At 31.8% G+C, this 25923-nt stretch overlaps 1 protein-coding gene across 2 annotated transcripts; it reads left to right on the top strand.

The window, feature by feature from the left end:
• The first annotated feature begins 218 nt into the window (after positions 1-218).
• Positions 219-24991, top strand: LOC141451309 (lysosomal alpha-mannosidase-like). 2 transcript variants are annotated; one of them, XM_074122582.1, is made up of 21 exons: positions 219-384; positions 508-637; positions 3571-3632; positions 3718-3851; positions 11258-11360; positions 11437-11518; positions 11822-11931; positions 13462-13537; positions 13688-13896; positions 14084-14220; positions 14595-14728; positions 14813-15032; positions 16106-16299; positions 16971-17188; positions 18840-19057; positions 20525-20747; positions 20846-20963; positions 21932-22226; positions 22305-22529; positions 23029-23184; positions 24685-24991. In XM_074122582.1, the coding sequence occupies exons 6-21, from the start codon at positions 11442-11444 to the stop codon at positions 24937-24939; spliced, it is 2865 nt and encodes a 954-aa protein (XP_073978683.1). In that variant the 5' UTR covers positions 219-384; positions 508-637; positions 3571-3632; positions 3718-3851; positions 11258-11360; positions 11437-11441; the 3' UTR covers positions 24940-24991. The 2 variants fall into 2 exon arrangements, with proteins under 2 accessions (XP_073978683.1, XP_073978682.1); XM_074122581.1 differs by lacking the exons at positions 219-384; positions 508-637; positions 3571-3632; positions 3718-3851 and adding an exon at positions 8391-8544.
• The last annotated feature ends 932 nt before the right edge of the window (positions 24992-25923 follow it).

The raw sequence follows: 25923 nt of genomic DNA, 5'->3' as shown, positions 1-25923 counted from the left end.
CAATGTCGATAATTTTCTAACATCTATTAGATATTCCCTTAAATCAAAAATTCTTATTGACCCTTGTTTGATTTTGTGCCAGTTATTCATGAACTGCTAATCGTGGTTGAAGAATAATTTGCTGTTTGAATGTCATAAAAATTTGATATAATTAATTATATCAATACTTAGAGAAAATGTTGAACATGTGAAAATAATTACAGATAAAAATTAACACATGCCTCTGAAGCTTCTAAAATGAATTTCGTCACTAATAAACGTTTAGTGATTATATCAATTTTAAAAGGAATCTTTAGAGCAAAAATTCTTTCAGAAAACAGTACCCAACAGCTAAAACAAGTTGTGCTATAGTTTTTGAGGCTGAAGCGCGTTAAATACATTTTGGTTTGTGTGAATTTTCGTTAAATACAGAGATAGAGTACTTTCAGCGTGCTGCATGCAAATATATATACATTATATAAAAATATTTTATTGTTTTATTAAAATACTTAATGAGTGATAATTTAGTTTCAGGAAATCATGCGCGTCAAGTTTAAGGAAAATATTGATGTTATTTAAGGCGGTTGGACATGGGCGGTTAGAACCACTGATATAGGGGAGGCAGTATGTTTGACTATTTTACAACAGATATAAGTGTGTAAGTAAAAGTAATACATTTTGTGTCAACCTTTGGGCAGAGTTTTGTTGGGACGTGTTCTTTCTTTTTGCTCTCTCTCACTCACTCTCTCTAAAGTAATGAGGTAGGGGTATATTTCGGCATGCTGCATTTAAAGAAAGATTTTAGATTTTTTTAGATTTTAAAATGAAGGGGCGGGACCCTATCCCCACGGCACCGCAGCCACAAGAGGCTTATTGTGCCTTCCCCTTAAACCTAATAGGTGAAACCTCCCCTTCTTTCCCTCCTAGTTCCTTCTGCGCTATTATCTCCTTTGGCCTCAAAGTTCCAAAGATGTCATAGCGCAGTCTCTCAATTGCAACGCAATCGAACAACAGGTGAGAGGCCGTTTCCTCCTCTTCTTGGCACAATCTACACAATGGTTCCGAGCTAATAAGCCCTATCTTGTGCAGGTGTTTTCTGAACCTTCCGTGCCCTGTGAATAGGCCTGTAATCAGAGTAATCTGATTCCTGCCCAAACCTAGAGTCACTTTAGTTCTTTGTTTGCACAACAAGAGCATAACCCTCTTGCTGTGATTGACCCCAGGAAGCATCACCCAGTACTTTTCATGTTCTCTCCAGATCCAGTCTCTGAGAGCCTCACGAACTGCACCCCTAGTGATCCCCAGGACTGGTTCCGGACCAGTGAAAGGAGTATTAGCTCCATCCTGGCCAACCTTATCAGCTATTTCATTCCCCTTGATCCCCACATGGCCCGGCACCCATTCCAATCGGACTTTATTGTGCCGAGCCAGTTGATCTAGGGCCTTTTTACATTCCCAGACCAGGGAAGAGGTAATTCTGAAGGAAGAGAGTGCCGCTTGACTGTCCGAAAAAATGCAAATCTCCCTATTTCTAAGATCCATTCGCAGATTTTCCCCAGCGCAAGCTTTAATGGCAAAAACTTCGGCCTGAAAGACAGTGGCGTATCTCCCAAGAGAACTCTCAATGAGTACCTTAGGTTTAGCCCCATACACTCCAGCTCCGGTCCCGCAGGCCATCTTGGAGCCATCCGTAAACCACGTGACTCCCTTCTGGCACTGTTCTGTCCAGTTTACCCTCCATTCATTCCTCGATCTGAGGATCACCTGAAACGGAGTCTCGAAACTGTGTCTATGACAGACACTGTCCTCAACCATGTCTAAGACCGGCAAAGGGTCGACCTTGTCTGTGATATTCATATGCCCAATAGAGGAGCTAATGCGCCTCCATTGTCCATTTCTCACTAGTCTGTGCGCGCCAGCCCTTGCCTCCGCTTGAATAACAAACTGAAGCGGAGGCAACCCCAGCAGTACCTCCAATGCAGCAGTACTACACAACTTGATCCTTGTGGAATCGTAATGTAGATCTGCTGATCACATTTAAGGTTATTCTTTTACTTTGATCTTGTAGATTAAAAAAGAATAACGTTACATTCGTTCTCAAATGGTCATTCTCAATTAATAGTAATAAATTTATAATAATACCAAACTACTAAAATTACATTACGCAGAAAACTCGCTGTAAAGCCGAAACACAACCTCATATGGTTCAGAATTGATATTAAATTAAGTTAGAAATTTCATGATAGCTCAACTGTGTAGATAACCCAAATTTAACGCCAATTACTAGAAAAAATACATAATTTTAAAAAAAGGAGAAATAAAACATTTTCTTTGTCTTGTTTATTTTACAAACTTTTAAACTTTATATTTAATCCACTAATTTTGAGAGCTTTGTTTATCTTATACATTATTCCTGGATAAAGAAAGAAATTAAAAACATGAGTGAACAGTGATTGATAATATTCTATTTTTTTTTTAATCACTTCAACATAAATGCTGTTTTGAAAACAAAAACAGTGGTAAACAACTATTGTTTGTTTAAAATATTCAGGGCAACTAGGTTTTTAAAAATAAGGATTAAAAGGAGATTATATTATAAAGAGTTCCGTATAAAAAGTATTTATATCGATCAAAACAGAAATTTACAGTTGGGCTCATACAAGTTACGGTTTTTACATTCTTCTAATTAATATTTTATGTTGCCTCACATTCTGTCATATAATTTTTTCTTATTATTGTAGAATTATTGTGATTGTTACAAATTTTTGTCATATAAACATATTTATTATGCTCCTTAAAACTTTTCTATCATTATCAATTAAATTGAAACAAGACCTTTCTGAACGTTATATTATTTAAGAAAGAAACAGCTTCAAAAATTTTTTAAAACATTCCTTACTAAGTTTAATTTGAAACATTTTTTCAGGAAATCATGATTTTTGAACATGATGTGGAAGAGGTGTCATTATTAGGTGAATGTTAGAGAACCAAATCCCAATGCACTGTATTTTGCAAAGGTTTTTGAACTTCTGGTTTTAAGTCCCGGCAGTAACATTAGATTTTCACTTCCAGCATTCCTTTCAGAAACTGTTTGGCGAAGGACGTGTTACTTTTTGTGAGAGAGGCCGAAGGCCGGTAATTTAGCAGAAGACCCAAGACCAGAAATGAGTTGGGCTATGATTTCTAAAAAAGTGCATGAGTTCAGCGAACTGCCTACAGTTTTTAGGCGTAATACAAAGAAAAACATTAAAACACGAAAAAGATACAAAGTTGAGATTAAAATATCGAAATCATTATTATTTCCATTAATTTATAAATACTCTGCTCTCTGTTAACATTAACCGAGCTCATTTTATGATCCTAACTTTTAGTTTAATTGACTAGAAATTATCCTGCATCTGTATCACTTTCACTAATAACCATTTTTAACAATAAGCAGAAAGTTCCTCAAATTATTGAGAGGTTTTTACAAATTATTGTATATTATTCTATAGTGTATGATTTGTTTTCCTCAAACATGAATTAAATTCTAATTAATGGTGAATATTCATTATTTTCTAACTCTATATTCTAATATTCATTTATTTGCAGGTAGTTTACAGTCAAGTTCAATAGGGTTTTAGCTGTAAAAAATTCAAATTATTTTTGATGAGGTACGTAGATAGGAGAGAATAATAAAGTAAGCATACCATCTATTAGAAACCCACAGTATTTCAATTATTTATGTATATGGAACAGGAGAATTGCAGACAGGGTGTGAGAGGTCAGAAGAAGAAGAAGCTGCAGAGATGTGACATTCTGGAACTTTGAACTATAATATTTGCTATAGCACGTACTTTTTTTCCGTCAATAGTGGACGATTTGTCAGTTTGGTATAAAAGATTTGATTTCCACTATGTTTCTTTCATATACTACACTTGCTGAGTGAAGTCTCGGTGACTAGTTTTAAGCGCACCTAGCAATGAAAAGAAGGGCTAGCAGTAATCTTTGTCTTTTTACTTTTTTCCATACCAATAAGTTGAATATGTTAATAAAAGCTAGAAATCTCATAAGCGCTTTGTGATGAATTCCGGCCAATGATCTCCAGCCAGATTAAGCTTGACCTTGGAAGCTTAATTTACAAGTAAACAGGCATTCTTTGTGTACAGTCACGCTTATTTGTATGTATGAAAAATTATAAATACTTACATTCATTAATCACTATTAGTTAAATGAAATTAATTGAATACCCTGCAGTTTGAAACATTGCTTAAAGCGTTTCATTAATAGTTGAAATATTACAAATATTTTAGTTTTGATATGCACCAACATCAAGAAGTCCTCTTTGTCTTCTTTTTAACAGGTAGCTCTTACATTTGCTGATATGTACACTGGGCCAAAAAAGTCTGTGAACACTAACCTAAATTTTATTACTTTTATTATTATCTTATTAGAAACTTCTTTTATTTTCAAATGAAATATACTATTCGATAGACAGAAACCAGAGTTTTTCATTTTATATTCAATCTTTTATTTTTGTTCAGCAGGAATATCACAATTAAATGTTTAACAAAACAACACCCCAAACGAATGCAAAAAAAGTCTGTGAACAGCTGTATAAATATGTAAAAACATTAAGATAACAAACAGAAAAACGATTGAATAAAGTTTCAAAGTTCTCTATTGTATTGTAGAAACCACTACAGTCAGTTTTGTGAATAAATAATCTAATTAGTACATATTTAACCACTAATATGGAAGTTCCCAGACCAATTCGAGAACTTATTGTGACGTTGCGAAATGAAAGAAAAAGTATTCGAGAAATAGGGAAGATAGTTCAAAAAAACCCTTCAACGGTGCATAATATAATTAAAAAGTACGGAAATGTGATTAGTAGGCCACGCAGTGGACGGCCACCAAAACTTAATTCCTTTCATAAACTGCAAATTCTGAAGTCTGTTCGAGAAGAACCCAGGACAAGCGCTCAAAAAATCAGTCAAGAATTATCAAGTGGTTATGTGTAAGCGTAACACCACAGACAATTAGAAATAAATTACATGAATACGATTATTGCGGTCGAGTCCCGAGGAAAAAACCTTTAATCAATAAAATAAATAGTAACCGCCGATTGGATTTCGCGAAAGAATATGTTTCTAAGCTTTCTAGTTTCTGGGAAACCGTAATCTTTTCAGATGAGTCGAAATTCAATGTATGTGGGTCTGATTGACGACAAAAAGTGTGGCGAAAAAGAAATGAAGCTATGAAAATGAAAAATATGAAGCCTACTTTTAAGCATGGGGGAGGCAACATTCTGGTGTGGGGTGCATGAGTGCTAAAGGAGTGGGCAAGTTAGATCTAATTAATGGTATGATGGACCAATATGTGTATGTGGATATATTAAGACGCAATTTAAAAGAAAATTCAAAAAAATTAGGGTTGGAGGGAACGTTTGTCTTCCAACAAGACAATGACCCGAAACATACCGCACTAAAAACTCGGGAATGGCTTTTAAATAATACACTCTGGCGCCTAAACACCCCTCCACAATTGCCAGACCTTAACCCAATAGAACATTTGTGGGATGAAATCAGCCGCGAAATAAATAAACGAGGTATTAAGAAACCGTGAACAACTAAAAAACGCTATTTTAGAAGAGTGGGATAAAATTCCAACATTGACGACCACAAAATTATTAGGATCGATGAAAGCTCGCTTGTTGGAAGTGATTAGGAACATAGGAGGTCCTACAAGTTTTTAAAATTTATAATTCACGTACAATGTGTAAGAATGATTTATTTCTGCAAAGTGTTCACAGACTTTTTTTGCATTCGTTTGGGGTGTTGTTTTGTTAAACATTTAATTGTGATATTCCTGTTGAACAAAAATAAAAGATTGAATATAAAATGAAAAATTCTGGTTTCTCTCTATCGAATAGTATATTTCATTTGAAAATAAAAGAAGTTTCTAATAAGATAATAATAAAAGTAATAAAATTTAGGTTAGTGTTCACAGACTTTTTTGGCCCAGTGTATATGCTCATTATTTCACAGCAAAAAATTTAAATGAAGTTTAAGTGCAGTGTAAGGCACGTTGGTAGCAAAGCGGTTGTAAGCGAGGCCCGCAAAGCTAATCTGTAATGAGGTAATGGATTCGATTCTCAGTCTAGGTCTTGGATTTTCTATAAAAGTTATTATGGAAAATATATAGCGATGTACGTTTGCTAGTTACGACCTTAGTTGAAGTATGTTGTTTTATTACATTCATTGTTTTTTGTTTTTTTTTGGAAGTATGCGTTATCTGGAATTTGGAGAGGGATTACTGTCACACTTAAATAATAATCATTTAAGGAATATACTTAAGATCGCCCACTTAATGTATATTTTTTAGTCTTGATAGTGATAATTTAATTTCGAAAACATCGGCGTAAAGTCCAGCTATTGGGTAGTCGTACAACAAAACTTTATACATTGTTTTAATTTAATGCAAAACAATTATAAATTTTTGACGATTAATGAGGAAATAACATTTCTTTTTAAACTATAATTGTTTAGTTTTTTCCAACCATAAAAAAAACTATTGCTGTCTCGTAATAGGTTAATAAAGTGAATAGGAGACATAGTTGGAGATTGATATTCCACAATAATTCAGTTCACATATGAGTCCTTTAGCCAATGATGGCACTAGTTCTCGTCAAAAATTTATAGCAATAAATATTTAGTTTCCACTACCGTTCACGAAATCTAAAGTATGTAAATCGAGCTAGATGAAAGACTAAAACTTACATAAGTAGTTTCCTTGAGTAAAAACAATTCCATGTTTAGTTAATAATAACATAATCACATTTGTTTAATGCAATTAAGGAAATATTTCGTAGATGTTTTTGTAGCAGATTCTGTTTTTAGGTAAATGTTCGCTTACTTTTCTGTTCAAGACCAGGATTCATATTTCGACTTCATTAAGCCTCTATAGCAGTGATGGCGAATCTATGAAACGCGGGTCAGACACTGACACGCGCAAGCTTTTTCACTGATCCACAATTGCTAGGCAACCATTTGTTTCTTTACGCGGGTTGATTTAGATTTTCTAATTGTTAGGATAATTTATATTCTATCTGTATTTTTTTCAATCATGCATTGGCACAAAATCAATTTAAATGCTACCTATAACCTTTAGTTTGATCATTACAGTTCTAAAACGCAAATGACGACAAATGCTTTTGTAGTATTTGAAATAAAGCAAAAGTGTTTACAAAATATGAAATCAAATGTATAATTTTACTCATATTTTGTTTATTAAAAAAATCGACAACCCAAAGCAAATAACCATAGGATTTTTCTTCAGATAAAACACACTTTTGTAAGGTTTTGTACAGTTATGTTTGTAAAAAGAGACTTCCATAGCACTTGTTTCGTCCCGTTTTACCCGTTAAGCCAACTGAATTTTAAAGATGTTTAGTTTTGAAAATATTCAGTTTACAATTTTTAAACTTAACTCTTGTGCAAATGGGCATTAGTGACCCAAGAGCTAGTACTAAAAAAAAAAAAAAAAAAAGAACAAAATTTGACCCACGTCTCAAAAAGGTTCGCCATCCCTGCTCTATAGTGATAGACAAGCTCTATAATATAATTATCCCTCTGAATACTGATTTTTGATCACTGTTGGTTAAATAATAAGGAAGAAACTAAAAGTTTCTTAAATTATAGACTAAAGGGGATGGTTGAGAGCCTAATCTAGTGAGACCTAATTATTTATTATGGTTTCATAAAGTGCCCTGTTTGTTCATAGAATGAGAAAGTGTGTGAAATGTGCATGCAGTCAATGTATGTGTTAATGAGCTAGAGTTTGTATGGGTTTATTAAAGTCAAATTCAATTTCTGATCTAAGCCTTTTTTACAGTGTGTGTATGGAGTGTTAGTTTAGGTGGTGATGGACTGTTAGTCTTCTAAGATGCCCCTGGGTGTTTGAAATCAGACATCTCATTTTTTTACTACCTTAGAACACAGTAAATTTAAGGAAACCCATTGGGCAGGGAGTATCATACGAACTACCATTGTCAGTTACTATCATACGAATGGACAGTAAACTTGAAATCGACCTTGAGTCAACCTTCTAGTCTCTGAACCTTCTTTCTTCACTTCAGCATTACAGTTTTATTAATTACAATATTACATTATAAATAATTTTTATTTTAATTTTAAGCTTATACTGCTATCCGCCGTAAAAGTTTTACATGAATTCATTATTGTTATTACATTAAATAGTTTCATGAACGAAGAAAAATTAATCTTTGTTAAAAGTATTTTGATACATAATGATAGATTATTAACTGCAAGTTACAATCGTTAATGAATTGGTTTATAAAAGCTAATATTCCAGGAAAGTTCTTATTTGAATGCTGAGCATTATTTAATCAGTAGTGGGGGGAAATGAATCTATTATAACTGAGGTTCCTTTTTCTTATAAGAGAACACTGACTCTAGCTTCAGTGCTTCAGTACTAGCTACCATGTTACTGAGTGTAATTTTGCCGGTTGTTTCACTTGTTTTTAGTTTTATTCCCGCGTATTGTAACAAATGTGGTTATGAGGTAAACCAATATTCTTTCTTCTTTTTTTTTATTACAAAAAAGTATAATAAATTATCATTAAAAGAATTTATTTAAATTTCATTTGCATTTAGTTAGTAAATAATGTAATCTACGCAATTTACTTTTCATTAAGTGATTTAACTAACTTATTTGTTAGATTACATTCCCTCCAGGAATAACGATAGGTTAGATAAATAAAATTGATTTATTGAATAAATAAAACTAGTGGAGAGAATTATTAAATTCTGATTACGTCCAGAATCCTGTTTGGCATTGTAATGATTGAATTTTGCAATAATTTTATGATTTTTTGTTTTTTTTTATGTTAAAATGTCTATCCGCTCTCATTCCACAAAAAGAGATGAATATTCACTAGGAAAATAACTATAATAAAATGTAAGGGTAGAATAAGGTACCTAGAACTATATTGAGAATATACCTAACTTTTTTCCCATAAAACTCGAAAGTTTATTTTAGTAAAGAATGATACTGAACTTGGGTACAATAAAAGCTATTTCACAAACATATATGTATAATTTATTTATACATTAGTGCACTTCCGGCCTTCGGGCACCGTTCAACTTTTACAGACAATATTCTTCATTATCGAACAGGTTTATAAGAGGCTCTTAAGATTTATTTATAAAAGCAGATTTCTTCAGTTTGTTTTTTAAGCTTGTGAAAACTTTAACTCACTAAAGTACTCTTTGTTTTCAAGAATTTCGCAAAAACTAAACCTTTCAGGAAAATTCTCACTTCAGATCAAGCTTCTTCGTTCAAATGCAGAATTTTAGCAACTCATGTAATGTTAAAATGGCATTTAAGATTGAAGCGTAACCACCGCTTTACACTTCCAAAAGTGTTCAATAATTTTTTGACCATTGCTTGATAGCAATATTACGTCCAATATTAAACTTTTGATAAAGTTTAAAAATTGCTTACATTAAGTTTAAAAAACATCAAAAATATTAGTGTAAAAAAAAATTAAGAAACTTCCAGTCATTATATTTTGGCCTTGACCCCTTATTAACCTTCTTTACATCCAAAAGAAAATTTTAATTCAGATCAATAAAGCGATTTTTTTTTTCATTATATTTATGCTGTCCACGAAGGGATGCCCCAATACTTACTATGTATTTATAAGTGTTCTTACGTACTAGTGCAGAAAGTTATTATTATTTTTCTTTTTTTGCGCCTGCAGAATATTGAATATTTTAACTGAACGAGTTAAAATCCACTTCTACACGAGTCCACACAATATTTTAATAGAGTTAAAAACTATTTTAAATATCCAATATCTAATAACTAGCCAGCATCCGATGAAGGAAACTACCTTGAACCTTGTATATTTTTCTTTCTATACCTAATTCGTACCTTCCGCTGACACCTCCTGCCTCTCTTTCCATATATTACCTGTTCCTATTCTCACATTTTCTTCCAGCGTTGCAGTCTTTGCATTGTTGGTCTGCAGTTTGTCAAACGAAGTGTTTATCTTCTATCTTCTTCCAAAAATATAACTAGTTGGCACTCTTCTATTCGGATGTAAAGTTAATTCTAACGAGATCGAGACGTTACAATCTGACTTTCTTTTACATTAAAAAAAAAAGAATAAATAAAGATATGTAAGTTAAATCAGGTCTAATTTTAAAACTACTGTTCTGGCGATTAAATCAAATGCTAAGAGTTCCATTGAAACATTAATCCTTCCTATTAATCTTTATAAAACAAAAATAAACTTAGGCAATCTTAACATTTTAGACAAATTATGTACTCTACCTCAAGAGAGATTATATATTAAAAAAAAGAAAAAAAAGAAGGTAATTCAACCGATATCTCAAATACTCTGGTTTTTGTTTGCTTTTGCCTCTTGAGTGGAAATTTTATTATACATTTTCTTTCAAGATGAAAGTTGGTTTAAAAAAAATTATTTATTAGTTCATAATAATATTCGAAACACTTAGCGCTTAATATTGCAGTGATAACAAAAAATTACTACTTAATTTTGGTTATTAAATCAATTTTGAGTTTTTTTATTACTGAAAAGAAAATTATTTTTATGATGAATAAATTGTTCTTTGCTCAAGATAAAAGGAATCGTAAAAATGTAGTTATTTACAAAATGTAAGTATAATAATCATAGTAAAGTCAAAAAATACACAATCTTAAGTACAAAAAAACAACAAAAAAGTACCAATTAAAAAATGCAAGTAAAAGAATTGACAAAACTGAATTTGCTAGATTATTTGCACTATGAAAAGATAGAATATTACTTAACTCTCATTTTTACTATTTTCGTTTATTTATTATAAGGCGCATTAACTGCTGAACTCATTTATGTTTATTTTAATTAGTAGTTTTTAATTTCTTAGCTGTTATTTTATTGGCTGAATATGAAAAATTTTATTTAGATTTATCCTCTGAGTTAATAAGATTCCTCTAAATCAGAGTGGCATTACCTAGCAGTTTTTAATAATCGGTATTATATGACAACCACAACAGAAAATAGGTCTTCTCCTTTTGTTGATTTTAAATGGAATAAATCTTTATGTATGAGATCTTTTCACGAAAATGAGTTATGCTTAAGACTTTTAAATCTCTAAAACATTGAAAATCGTTAAAAACTGATATAATTTGTTCAAACCTTCAATTTTTTAAGCTTATAATTACCCACAAATGGAAATTCAAAATTAAAAACTGGGTTTTATTATTTCAGAGCTGTCCTAAACCCAAAGAAGATGCTATCAATATTCACTTTGTAGCGCATACACATGATGACGTTGGATGGTTGAAAACAAAAGATCAGTATTATTATGGACGTAAGTATCTACTCAAGAACTGTAATTAATGTTGTCTTAATTAGAAACATAAATTAATGTATTATTTTTCACATAGAGAGGATGAATATTCAAGAGGCTGGTGTACAGTACATAATAGATTCAGTTATAGAAGCTCTATTAGAGAATCCCCAAAGGAGGTTTGTATTTAAATTTAGTTGAAACTCAAATGAAGTTCTGACATTCGTTATCAGCCATTAAACGGAGAGCAGTCCATTATAAATTAGCTAGAAATTTGTGTTTGAGGTTTAGTAAAAATGTTTATGAGAACATGAAAGAAGGTTTATATGAGGTTGAGTTAAATTTTAAATATCTTTCTAATTCTCTAAAGTATAACTGATTGCTGAACAAATCTTTGTCGTGATGTTCTTATTAGTGCAAATAAGCACTTACATAATGTGAAATGAAAAATTCTCCTTTACGTACCGTTCTTTTCTTTTCAGATTTATTTATGTGGAAACAGCGTTTTTTTGGATGTGGTGGGTGGAACAAACCCATGAGAAAAAACAGGTTGTAAGGGAGCTAGTTAATTCTGGACGTCTGGAGATTGTCGGTAAATAGCTTTTGTTTTTTTTCTGCGCAATCAATTTTATCTGTTTGTACGTTTAAATTGTTTTTACCTGATTTCATCCAAATTTATTTATAAAGTTTTACATAACTCAACCGAGGACAGTATTCATTTACGGGCTATGACGAATATTATTGTTTAAAGAAATTTATCGCAGAATGATGAGGTAGTTGTTAGGGTCATGAGGGTGACTCAACAGTGATAATATCCTTGGTCAATAGTTGAAGTTAACATTGCTCGCTTTAGTTACATAAAGGAAAAATCCAGTGTATTATGGAATCATATTGTTTATTTGTCTCAGATTGAAATTAATTTTTTACTTTATAACAGCTTATTTATTATTTTTAATCGAATCTTTCTTATTATTTATTTCTTAAGTTTTCTTCAATATTATAAAATAGTATCTGATTTATATTGCAATTAACTACAAAACATCACATTTGATTTTTCTTTATCTAAAATTTTAATTAACTGTTAAAAAGTTTCTGTTCAGAAGCACTATTCTTTTACACTCGCCGTTTATGAGTCAGTACAGGAGTCCTAAGTTCAAACAGGCTTTTCATGAGATATTTTATATCTTCATTTTTCCTTAAAACAAAGGTTTTTTTTTTATTTTGCGGGGTACTAAAAATAATAAACACTTGAATATTTCTTATGTTACTAGAAACAAGAAAATATTGCATTAATTGATTTTATTAAATCTTATTTGGGATCGATTCTCAGTAGAGAGAATTAAAACTGTCTGGAATAACACCTGAATAAGAGTTGACGTCAAAAACTACATGGAAAAGCGTCATGTTAGAAAACACTCGACTTTGCCAAGTTTTTATTCTCTTATAAAAAATTAAAATTCTTAAATTTTCCTTAAAAGTAGAGCACATCCTCGTTTATGAGAGTAATTTTATGTTTCGACGCAGATTAAATAGATTGTAATTTAGTTGAACTCCGAAATAAATAAGAGGAAAGAAAATAATTATGAGAAAAAATAAAGATATTTATCGAAACTAGCTGAATGGTTAATTTACTTTCATTAATCTATACTCATGTTCTGTAGCCTAAGAAATGATATATTGTGCGAAAATTGACTCCACGTATGTGGAATATGCCCACTTATGATACGTATTATAAGTTACGTTTTAATCGGCGCATTGGCCACTGTGGTCATTAACGCCCTTGATCCTTTCCCTTTCAATGTCCAATTTAGCTAGAAGAGCATATGCAACCTTTTACTAATTGCTCACCAAAGTAGGTTGGAGCCAACGTCTGCAAGGTTTCTCCACAAATCCTCTCTTATCTCATTGATCTAATCAACGAGAGAGCTTAACTCCTTAACAACTGTGACTTCTTAACATTAAATTGGGTTCCGACTCATTATTTTATAGGCAAAATAACTTTAATTCTATTTTATTACCATAGGTCTGAGACAAATTATTTTTAAAAAGTATTCTTTATCTCCTTTTTCTCTCAGACTCTCTTTTTTGTGCTTTTCTTATCTTGATTCTATTTTTCCTTTAGGTGGAGCATGGTCAATGAACGATGAAGCTGCAGCACATTATCATTCAATTATAGATCAGTTTACATGGGGTTTCAGGTAATATTTACGATCAATTTCCCTGATTCAGTGTAATTAATTAATAAATATGCTGGCTGATGTTTTTGAAAACAGGAGTACTGTGCAAATCTTTTCTTTTAAAAACAATGGTATACATGGTACAAAGTTTTGTGTTCACTTGTTTTTCAGACGTCTAAAGGAATCTCTAGGTGAATGTGGTACACCGAAAATTGGTTGGCAAATAGATCCATTTGGGCATTCTAGAGAAAATGCTGCAATTATGGCGAAAATGGGGTTTGATGGACTTTTTTTGGGTAGAATTGATTACCAAGATAAAGTAACAAGAAATTACAATAGAGCCTTCGAAATGTTATGGCATACTTCAGAGAATGATATGAGTTAGTATCCCTGATATATTTACATAAGTATTAACGTGACTCCAATGATTATCGTATCAATACATCCTTAATTAAAATCAAAACCTTAAATTTAAAAAATAAAAAGCCCTTATTTGAAACATTCTTTCAAGTGTATTACTATTTTTCATTATATTGAATATATTCTTGGCGATGTCTTGGTTTTTAGGCGATGCTTCTTCCTTATTTACTTGCATCTTGTACAATACCTACAGCCCTCCAAATGGTTTCTGCTTTGATGTTCATTGCAACGATTCACCAATTGTAGATAACATGAATAGTCCTGAATACAATGTTCCAGAAAGGGTAAACATATTTTGTTTAATATTAAAATTTAGCTACTCTTCATTTGAGTTCTGATCATTTTAACTTTGTTTCCTCTTCAGTGTTTTTTATTATTAATGGTTTCCTTCAGACATTATATAAAAAATGGGCACGTTGTTCCTTTAGTCAATATCCTGTCATTGTTAGAAACATCCCTCGATCTTCCCTTTCTTCTTTGACTTCCATCTCACTGTTCATCGCTAACGGACCTATCCTCTTCACATGTATGATCATTTGTATACATCAATAAAGAGAACGAAACTTTGCATACTGGGATTTTTAGAAGAATGAACCTTTTAGTGCTTATTTGCTATTAATTGATGTATTTAAGTTCAGCAATTAACAATATTTTTTAGGTCAGCACCTTTTTGAACTTAATGTTGGAATATCATGTTCCATATAGAAGTGGAAATATTTTAGTTACAATGGGAAATGATTTTAATTATCAGTATGCTGGAATGAACTATAAAAACATGGATAAACTAATAAAGTATTTTTTCATATCTTTAACTTATAGTTTTTATTATAAGTAAGCAAAATTTTTATATAATTTGTTTTCCTTTTTTTATTTCAGATATATTAATGAATATGAATTTTACGGTAGTAAGTTTCATGCATTTTATTCTACACCGTCATGTTATCTGAAAGCAGTGAATGAGGCAGGTGTACGTCTACCTACAAAGTCTGATGATTTCTTTCCTTATTCTAGTGATCCTGAGTCATTTTGGACTGGATATTTCACTTCCAGACCTACCCACAAAAGATTTGAAAGAATGGGTAATAATTTCTTACAGGTAATGGAAAAAATGTATAATTTTTATACATTAAAATTAATTTTAAAAAGTTAATGAATTAAATAAACTATCATATTCATTTTCAATCAGGCGGAAGATACAAACTAGAACAACTCTCATTATATTCAATCTCACGTTCAGAGAAAGCAACTAAAACATTATTTTATTAAAAATAATATGTAACTTTTTTTTCTATGTATCTCAACCCACCAGTATCCTATAAGTTTACTGTGTGATGAAAGTTATTTAATTCATTTGTTTTGTTCAAGTTTGGCTCACTGCCTATACAACTGAGCGTTATCCAGTTACGGAAACCAGAACGATTTTTTAAGTTTTTCTTTCAATTATCGTTAGTATTTTCTTAAATTTTTAGAGATTTTCTAAGTCTTAGACCCATAATGGGACAATTAAGTTTTTTACATTTTAATATATTCGATTTCCTTGAGAATAATTTGTATTTGAATCGGCGATTCAATTAAAAGATGCATCTATCGGTCACTACCGTTCTATTCTTAATCTCTCTCTCTCTCTCTCCTCAGATATCTCTTCTTTTTTTTAAGAACAAATATTCTAAATCTTAAGCGTGGATACGGTTCGATTTTATATTCGCCTACTATTGTATACAGAGGGAAAATATTTCGTCGATCTCAACGAAGCATGTATTACATTAAATTTTTCTTAAAAGATATCGTAGCAACTCATTGAATCCCTTAGGGATACCGTAAGGTTCACCTAAGCAACGAATAAAAATGGCGATTTTAGTATACGTATGGCCGAGGAGAGTTTTTATAGTTTATCCAGTACTGACTGACTGACTTATAAAACTTGGAATCACTTTCAAAAACTGTTTTGAAAGTGATTCCAAGTTTTATAACAAAGGTTGCACAACTGGATTGTAATCCAAAAAATAGCTGTGGAGACAATAAAAAAATATATTTTGTAGCAATAATAAAAGTTTTTGGATGGTGAGATGTCTCATTTTCGTGTTGCTTTAAAAGTAGTGCCTAATCCCTCCTGAAGTATAAAAATCCTCTACCTTAAAAGTTTTTCAAATAAAACATTCTTTTTTTAAGGTTGGAAAACAAATTTTAGCACTATCTAATTCACCTTCTTCTATTGATATTACCGAAGCTAAAGAAGCAATGGGAGTATTGCAACATCATGACTCGATAACTGGAACTGAAAAGGCTCACGTTGCTAATGATTATGCAAGAATACTTACTGCTGCTTTGAAAACAGTTGAAACAGCTACATCATTCGGTCTTAAGTGAGTTGAAATAAATTTATGTGCTTTACTTGATTACTAGTTATTTGATATTCTGGATTTAGCCTAGGTTGTTTAACTTCTTACTATCATTAAAATAAAAAAGTGGTTTCCTGTACGTCTCCATTCTGTCTGACACCTGGTAAGACACGAAACGTAAAGTGTTATTTTATATAATAATGGTATAATTATATTATGTCGATAATGTATATTAATCAAAATTATTTATCATAAATAAACTGGGTAAAAATCATATAATAACTTCCCACATTCACGAGTTTATTTTAATCGCTGGTTTTTATTTTAATTTAATTCACCAGATCGGTAATTATTCATCATTATATTGTCTTAATTTCCAATAAGTCCAATCCAGTAGTTTTTGTCCAAATGCTCGTTGCGGCAATTAACATAAGAAAATAACATAAATATTTTATTTTAGCTTAAAGTACTTAAATAAACGTTTGATTGTTTTAATAATACAATCCATATATCAGAAAAATTTTATTCTATTGCAACATACTTTTTGCTTCTTTCTTATACTTCGTGCATTAAACCTAATGTAAGTACTATACATACGTATCTAGTTTTCCAATCTGTTTTAACCAACAACAACCTGCATTATTCTCTTAATTTTTATTTTAATAGAGTACTTCTAATATTTATTAAACTTTCAGCGTATTGATAAAGAACGATGTAATGCAAAAATGGCTAGTATCTGACTCTCTAAAATTTACGTCTTGCCTTCTACTAAATATCAGTTCCTGTCCTGAAACTGAAACTGCCAGAAGTTTTGTGATAACTATTTACAATCCATTAAGTAGATTCGTAGACAAACTTGTTCGTTTTCCAGTTGCTAATACACAACTTATCTACAACATCCGAGGACCTGGTGGTTAGTAATTTTTTTTTTTCAAAGATTTATCTTCTACATGTAGATTAAGTCATGTTGTAATATGTATTAAGTAATATTTTGAAAGTAATATGCAATTCTTATTAGTTTTGTGCAAAATAAAAGTGAGTTACTATAAACAATACGTACACCATCTTTATTAAATTTCCGAAATGGGACCACGTTTATTTACAACGTCCCTAAAGATGGCGCAAGTTTATTTTTGAAAGCTTAGACAAAATCTGTACATCAGTGTTTATTCAGACCGAAATTCCCAGCTATGGTGTTGCCATTTATTTGATCCTACAGCACATCCCTCTAAAAAGTCAAGCCCCTACAACTCCCTAGCTTCTCAGACACTTGACGGTATAATTTTGCTTGACTCCTTACGGAATCAGCCTCCAAATCTGATACATTTCAAATTCACGGATAAACACAGTTTCCAATAATAATTGATGGTTCTCATTTGGAGCAATTAAGAGTGTTCGTTGTTTTGTCTGAATCCGAGTGCACTTCGCCTTTTACCCTGCAATTAAGACAAACGTCCATCCTCATCTTATCCCAGTTATGCGTTCTGATCATCTACCTCCTCTTGTTATCATTGTCATTATCTTATTGGCGAACAAAAGTTAACGTTGAGGAATTCTTTTCTGATGAGACTATGCGCGATTCGCGTCCGCTTTACTCACTTTCCTCAAATACAGCGAATTAAAACCTTAAAGCTCTGGAAAGTACTCCTTTTTCATCGAGGCATAAAAATAATTGCAGCTGAATAATAATAGCAGATATATACCTCAATACTAGGTTGTTCCGCGTGCATTTGAGGGAACTCATTATTAAATTAGGCACCTCCATACAGATGGTTTCTGTGAATTGTGAATATAGTCCATTGCAACCTAATATATCTTTGTATTGTTCCCTGATGGCCACATAACGGCTGATAAAAGTACTTTACTTCCGATTGCTCCTTTCTTGCAAATAACGCTCACAAACCTCTTTTTGTAAAATTTAGTAACCAGTTGTTATATTTTCATATCACCAGAATTTTTGCATGATTTCGCTTTTCTTCACGCATTTCTACTTACTGTTCGTCAACTAACATCAACTTTTGACGCCTGTTTAGACAACATAGAAACTTTGTCGATGAACTACTTGCTCATATGCAATCCTACACCTGGCAATTTACATTTATAACACATTCACATAAACGGATTACAGTTTATTAAAACTGTTAATCCAAGAAATATTTGAGTGCAATCATACATGGAAATCTTTATGGCTTCAGTATAAAGAGTGGGTTAAAGTCACCCTCCTTTATTCTGTGTTTATCCTTACTGTGTCACGGGAATTAATTTTAATCCTCAAAACACGTCAAATGTCCGAGTATTATCCTCCCTCGAGCATATTTTTACCGGTAATTTTAAAAGAAATAGTTAATGACACCGTGAGGTTCTGGAACATTGTTTCGATCAGAAAATACTCGTTTTTGAATTTACCTTTCAGTTTTTTTAATTTAATATTTAAAATAGGTTTAATAACGAAAAATAGAACATGATATAACTTCGGAACGTGAAATATCACTCTTTCAGTACTACTCAACAAATTTAAACTACTATTATTAATGATAATAATTTCATTTTTTTTTTCTTATTAGGTGAAAATGTTCCGGCACAATTAGTACCATTACCTGATTTCATAAGCATACCCGGTAGAGAATCTAATGCTTCAGTGGAGATTGCTTTTATCGCAAAAAATATTCCTCCCTTAGGTTTCATCTCGTACTATGTAGAAAGCAGCAAAGTGAAAAGTTCAGATTTTTATAGTTCAGAAGTATCTGAATTGTTAGAAGAAGTTAAGTTGGGATATGAAAACGTAAGTATTGTAGAATGAGGTTCAACAATCACTTGATTAATCACATCTTTAATTATTGGCTGATATATATATTGTGCTGACATCCATCCTTGTTCCTGCATCCTGAATTATCGGTTATTTAGTAGAGATTTACCTTTCTTTATCGGAAGGAAGGATTTGAAGGATCAAGTCCTTTATAAGATAAAGTATTGCTAATCTGCTTCTGTAGCAAAAGATCTAAAGCCATTAATCTGAAGTTATCTACTTTGCTATCCACTGCAGGCAACCAAACCTTAGTCTTCAGAACTTCGGCGCTTAAAGTTTTTTAAAATCTTGTGGCTCTTTTAGCCTGACTGAACTCGCTTAGTAAAGTTAAAAAGGAATTCAATATTTTTGCCTGTTATTTTCTTATTATCTTATTATATCCAAATCTATTTTTTGCACCTTACACAATACACAAGGACAACATCTTGTCAGTTAAATTAAAACAGTTTTGTGCACTTTTGCATTATCCTAAAATTTTCTTTCTTTTTTCTTATACAGGGTGACCAGAGTTATATGCTCCACCCACTTTTTTTTTAACGTCGGGAAATTTCGAAAAAATAAAAAACACGTATTTAATCATTTTTAGTCTAGTTTATTTTCAGTGATTGGCCCATTTTTTTTAAATCCCTGTATTTCGAGATACAGCATCCAACTTTGTTTTTTCAAATGGAACGTTATACTTTTTTTTGTATATTTTTATAGTATTTGAGCTCCTAAAAAAAATTTAAAAAAAGTTTTGGAAATCGGTTAGGTTTTTCAAAAGTTATGGGATATCTAAAAAATAAAGTGTACAGTAACCTTAATCCCGTGGCTTCAATAACATCGAATAACTCTAGCCTGCCTAGATTTTGACTTCGCCACCATAAGTGCTGCTGCAAGCAAAGCGTGGGAGTCCAGAGTTTTGGCTTGCCTATCTGTTCATTGTGCCCAGTTTGAACAGATTCTTTAAAAAAATTAACGTAATTTTGACAATAAACTGAAATTTGTTTTTCATATTTTAAATTACCATAACTTTTGAAAAACCTAACCGATTTCAAAAAATTTTTTTTGTTTTTTTTTAGCAGCTCAAATACTATAAAAATATGCAAAAAAAAAAATATAACGTTCCATTTGAAAAAACAAAGTTGGATGATGTATCTCGAGATACTGGTTTAGAAAAATGGGTCAGTCACCAAAAATGATAAACTAGACTGAAAATGATAAAATGTGTTTTTTATTTTTTCGACATTTTTCGCCGTTTAAAAAAAAAGTGGGTGGAGCATAAAACTCTGGTCACCCTGTGTATTCTGATGCTGAACTTCCACTCTCTCATTTCCACAGGCTACCCTTGTTGTACCTCCTTGGTATTTTACTGCGGTCGAGTAGCATTCATATTTTTAAGCATGAAGGTTTGATAAGGTAATATATACGATCCACCCATTTCTACAATGCGAATTGTTCTAGGGAACCACGATTTCGCTATCAGCTGAAGGTCGAATAACAGCTTTAAGTAAAAAACTCCATAGCAAAGAAATACCATTCCACCAAAATTTCTTTTATTATCGTGGAGCTGTTGGTAATAACGATCTTCATCTTGGTGGAGAAAGATCTTCTGGAGCATACATCTTCAGACCTAACGGTACCGTTGTACCAATTAATAATAAACCAATAACCAGGATAGTTAAAGGTAAAAAAATAAAAAAAATAATAATATTGTTCGATAGAATTTAAGCAACTCCATAAATTTAAGTAATGGATCTGTGACAATTTAATTTTATTATTTAGGCCCAATCGTAACCGAAATACAACAAAAATTCTCTGAATGGGTAAGTCAAGTGATAAGACTGCAAAATGGAAAAGATTATATAGAATTTCAATGGACTGTTGGCCCTATACCTTTCCAGTAAGTCAGAACGAATAATAACCATTAAAGCGATTACATCCGACATATGATTTTGAAAATGTGCCAAGTGTGGATTTATTTTTATTATTTTGTGCTGAAATGTATGAATCATTTCAAATTGGAAAGGTGCAGAAAACATTAATTTCAAATTTAGATTTTTCTAAGGAATGGTCTTAAGCCAAAACTAATGCACTATGGTGGTCCCTTAAATGCCAAGGGATTGAAAGGATTAGGTGATGGGTTAGCTTACTTGAGCTGTATTTTCATGTGAAGATTCCTGGTTTGAATCCAGCAGTATTACCCTTAGATTTTCTTTTTCTAGTAGCCTTCTACTTCTCACTGTATTGTGTTGTCCCTAAGAGAGGGTACTCACTGTCAGGAGACCGGCAGTGCACCGATAAAGTTAAAGGGGACAGTGACTTCAGATTTTGCGCTTTAAATAATAAAAAAAAAAAACTGTATTCTTTATGTGGCTGGTTGCTATTAACCGTTCAAAATGTATTCACATTAGTCACTGTTAACTGCCTTGAAGAAAAAGTCCGAAAAAAAAAATGTTTTCTTTTTTGTCTCTAAAAGAAAAATGTCTAAAAAAAATATAGCCCACTACTTGGCATTCCATTGTTAAAAGAGGAGTCTGGAACTATTAATTTGATGAGACTAAACAACATTGTTTGCGGCGGGGTAGGCTCCACTCTGAGGTGAAATTCCTTCAAAATCTAATTTAACGAAGGAAAAGATCCCACCTCATCCTCCTCAGTCGCAGAGAGGTTGGATGAGTAATTTGTTTCAACGTTCCTACAGCCATTTAATGGCATTCTTTAAGAGCCACACATTTCATTTGTATAATTTCGAAAACACAGCATTTTAAAGTTAAAGATTTAACTGAAAAAAAATAAATAAATAAAATAAAAATGGTTTTTTTTTTTGAGTGTTAAAATGCTGTAATATTGATTGTGTTTCCATTGCAGAGAAGGACTCGAGAAACCTTGTGGTAAGGAAGTAATCACTCGATATACAATGTCAACGTTACATAATAATCGCATCTTCTACACTGACTCAAATGGCCGTGAAATGTTGAAGAGGCAAATTAATTATCGACCAACATGGGAGGTAGAATTGTTTGAACCAGTATCTGGCAACTACTACCCAGTTACAACCAGAATCAACATTAAAGACGTAAACAATCCTTCTCAGACACTGTCGGTCATAACTGATAGATCAGAGGGGGGTAGCAGTTTAAATGATGGCGAGATAGAACTTATGGTAATAAATCTGTTATTAAATATAATTTTATACTGATGAAATGTTTCTGGCTAAATTTAAGGCAATTATTTCCTACAGTTGCATAGAAGGCTAATGCATGATGATGCTTTTGGAGTTGGAGAAGCTTTGGACGAAATAGCATTTGAGAAGCCTTTGGTTGCAATTGGATCTCATTATGTGTCTCTATCACGTGATGCTAATGCAAGAATGTTGGTGCAAGAGAAGGTGCTTGATTCCTGGACTTTCATTTCGTCTACACAAGGGTTGTCATTTGAAAAATGGAAGAAAGAGTACAAGATGGAAGTTAGTGAAAACTATTATATTAATTTTGTATAACTTATATTTAATGGTTGCAATATTATTAGTTAATATTGCAAAGACCTTGCACATTTCTTGGGTCACATAATCGTTCATAAGATTATGAATGTCCCCTTTATTTTAAAAGCAAGTCGTACGATAATTTCACAATTAAGTATTAAGTTTCTTTAAACCTACGTCCATTTCTATGTATTGTACATTTAGAATCAAAAATGAATGTCCACGAAATAAAACACACTATTACAAAGTTAAGCCCGAAACCGATAAATCGCTGAGAAGTTATTTTTATTAGAAAAATTTCTTTCTGAAAAAATTTATGAAGAATGTACACCGCAGAATTTATAATCTAGAAACTGATATTTCAGAATCATATCGAAACTTCAAATTTAAAAAATTGAAGAGCATTTAAACTTTAATAAAAATTCCATAATTTTTAGTCATTGTTCAATTGGTTTTTATTTTTTCTAAAGTTTGTAATTATCAGTTTTCAGGGATAAAAAGTGCTCTCCCTAATAATGTCCAGATCTTAACCTTAGAACGTTGGGAACAGGCGGAAGATGAAAAGAAGATTTACTTACTTCGTCTTGAAAATATAATGGACAAGCGTGCTGATCCGTCAGTTGCAGAAGTTAATATTCAGGTAAATATACAGAGTTAAAAAATGTTAATATTGAATCGGAAAGAAGCACTTTGTTAAAAGGAAAACAGGGTTCCCAAACTATAATTGGAACGCTTTGAACAATCAAAAAATTATTATTCTGAGAGGTCCTGATTCGAATTTCAGTAATTTTTGTATAATGTTTAGGGTTACTTCCAGAAATTTGATTCGACCCAAGAGATGTAATCTGAAGTTTTTCATTTAATTCTCTGTTGTATTATAATGTGTACCTTCCTAATATTTATTTTGTCTACTCTCAGAAACTTTCTTTAGAATCTGTTGAGGGACTTCCATCAATCCGGGGACTTATCGAAACTAATCAGTATAACTTTTTACGCAAAGGGTGATTCCATCTTAACTTTTAGCTTAACAATCTCTTGAAACAATAAGGTTCTGATTGCAAGAGAACCAATGGTATCACACCTAAGAGGATTTCTTTTTTTTTATTTAATGAAAATTCTTTCGTTTCTGCTCGCATAATTTTTGGAGTTTCTTGAATTGAATGAGATAAGTCCTTGCTATTTTTTTTTTTTCTCCTCGCCTGTTAACATCTTTTCTTTTTCTTCACAAAAACATCAAGTTTCATTTGTTTAAATTTAGATTTCTCACACCTTAGTCCAAAAAAAATGCGTCCGTTCTTTCAGTGAATTTTAAAGTTTTCTTGGATGTTTTCTTTTTATATTAGCGGTTTTAATCATCGTAATAATAAGCTTGCTATCACTATTACTGAAATGGTAAAAAAAGAGTCGTTGGTGTGTACGGGACGAAATGTCTACCTTGTTTTCCCATTCTGAATGGGATACAAGAAACACGTTACCTATTACAGTAAATAAGTTGTTTAAGAACCGATGTGTAATAAAAGGTAAATAAGCTTTATTATTAAAATTTAATCACAAGCATGAAGTGCCAATGCAATGTATAATTACATTACCACCTTCATTACTAGTATACGGGAAAGCTTAGGGTGGGAAGGATAAAATATGCAGGGAAAAAGAATGGAAAAAACCTGTAGCAATTTATTTACAGTTTACAAAATGCAGCAAGGCTGTTTCGGGAAAGTAATGGAATTGTTTTGGAACAAAGTTTCTGTATGTGATCATGACTTCGAATGTAATTCTTAATGCTCTTCTTAAGGTTTATGTAGAAGTATAGTAGAAATTCTTAGACTAAATATTACTATTAACAAAAGCGTACTTAATATTTGTTAGTTTTGCTCCATTCAATTTAATTTTATTAACCATCCAAAATTATTCTATTGATTTAATCCGGGTCGCATAAAATAGATAATTCGCTTAGCTATATTCAAGAAAATTGAATGGGTAGTACATGTAAGCTTAGTTACGAAACTAATCGGAGACTGATCAATTGCGACGTTTTGATTTGTATTTAGGTCCATTAATGCCATTTAGTTTTGACCGGTAACTTAAGGCATCGTTATTGCGCAAGTTTTAAAATAATTTGAGTTTTTTTTTTTTTTTGCAGGATCTGTTTACAACATTCTCTATCATCAATATCAAAGAGATGATGCTGGGCGGTAATATACCTAGCGACAGATCAAGAAGATTAAAATGGAGATCGTTTAACAAACGAAATGGAAATATTAAAGTTCAAGAAGCAAGCTTTGTTGGCAATATTGTTACCTTAAAACCGATGGAAATACGCACTTTCTTAATAAAGGTAGAACCATCATTACTAAGTTCGTTCATCGGTCAGAAGCCAGAAGCCATTCTGATTTGAACAGACCTGTATTATTAAAGTATATATTTGTAAATAAATTATTTTTTATGTATTTTGTTGCTTCACTATACGTTAAGGCTTCCTAGTCTTCCCTCAAAGATATTTTTGACGATGTCTCAATTCAAAGAAAATTAATGGTTAAACAGAATTTAGACAGTTTTTATTGAATCAATTAACTTCTCAGTATGGTATCTCATTTTGAAAGAATTAGCATCCAAATAATCTATACTAAAAACACATTTGAAATACATAAATATTTATAAAAGTAAGATCTAAGCTCCTCCTTATTAATTAATTGGCCTTTTTAAAAAGTTAACGCGTGTCCATTGTTATATAAACACTGTAGTTACAAATCTAATACGTACGTATATCAATGAGGTTTATGAGAAATGTAATCTGTTTGTATGGATAACCATATAAAAAAAAAAGTAAACTATTGCCGCAATAAATCATAATGAAACACATTTGAAAAACTAATTATTTACCGTTGTGAGGACGATCACAGACCGCGATCACCAGAATTACTGGTGGTAGGGATTAGCTCAGTGGTTAATATACGTTATCATGTACAATATATACATGTATTCCAATGCAGAGATCCTGGGTTCGAATTCGGAACTGGCCCTTAGATTTTCTCTCTCTAGGAGCTTCTTGCAGCTCACAATCCAATGATGGATAGTGTAGCTTATAAGAGAAAACACTGACCGGCGGTCGGCAGTGCACTAAAAAAAAATCTCCGGGCGCCAATGATCTCACGTTGACGCACCTTAAATTAAAAAAAATTACAGATGGTACCCTAGTTAAGGGCATTAGAGTGTCAAAAGACAAGATTGGAAGAGGATTTGTGGAACTTTAAACGTCCTCTACTCGTTTGTGGCTACAATTATTTGAATGAAGTTGAAAAAAAATATTCCTCTATTGTTAAGCTCGCTTTTACCTAATTCTATTGTAAATATTAAAGATTAATAAAATTATTTAATGAAC

This window comes from Rhodnius prolixus, unplaced genomic scaffold, assembly GCF_049639745.1.
Source record: "Rhodnius prolixus isolate KJV_2025 unplaced genomic scaffold, Rpr scaffold_8, whole genome shotgun sequence".
NCBI lineage: Eukaryota > Metazoa > Arthropoda > Insecta > Hemiptera > Reduviidae > Rhodnius > Rhodnius prolixus.
The sequence above is the reverse complement of the archived record's forward strand: the minus strand, read 5'-3'. Positions and strand labels throughout refer to the sequence as shown.

Bases quoted from the DNA above. Each gene is read 5' to 3' on its own strand.
- LOC141451309 (XM_074122581.1), top strand. From the start codon at position 8,464: ATGTTACTGAGTGTAATTTTGCCGGTTGTTTCACTTGTTTTTAGTTTT. The intron at 11,519-11,821 runs GTTTGTATTTAA...TTTTCTTTTCAG, and splicing joins TTAGAGAATCCCCAAAGGAG to ATTTATTTATGTGGAAACAG. The intron at 20,748-20,845 runs GTAAAAAAATAA...TTTATTATTTAG, and splicing joins AATAACCAGGATAGTTAAAG to GCCCAATCGTAACCGAAATA.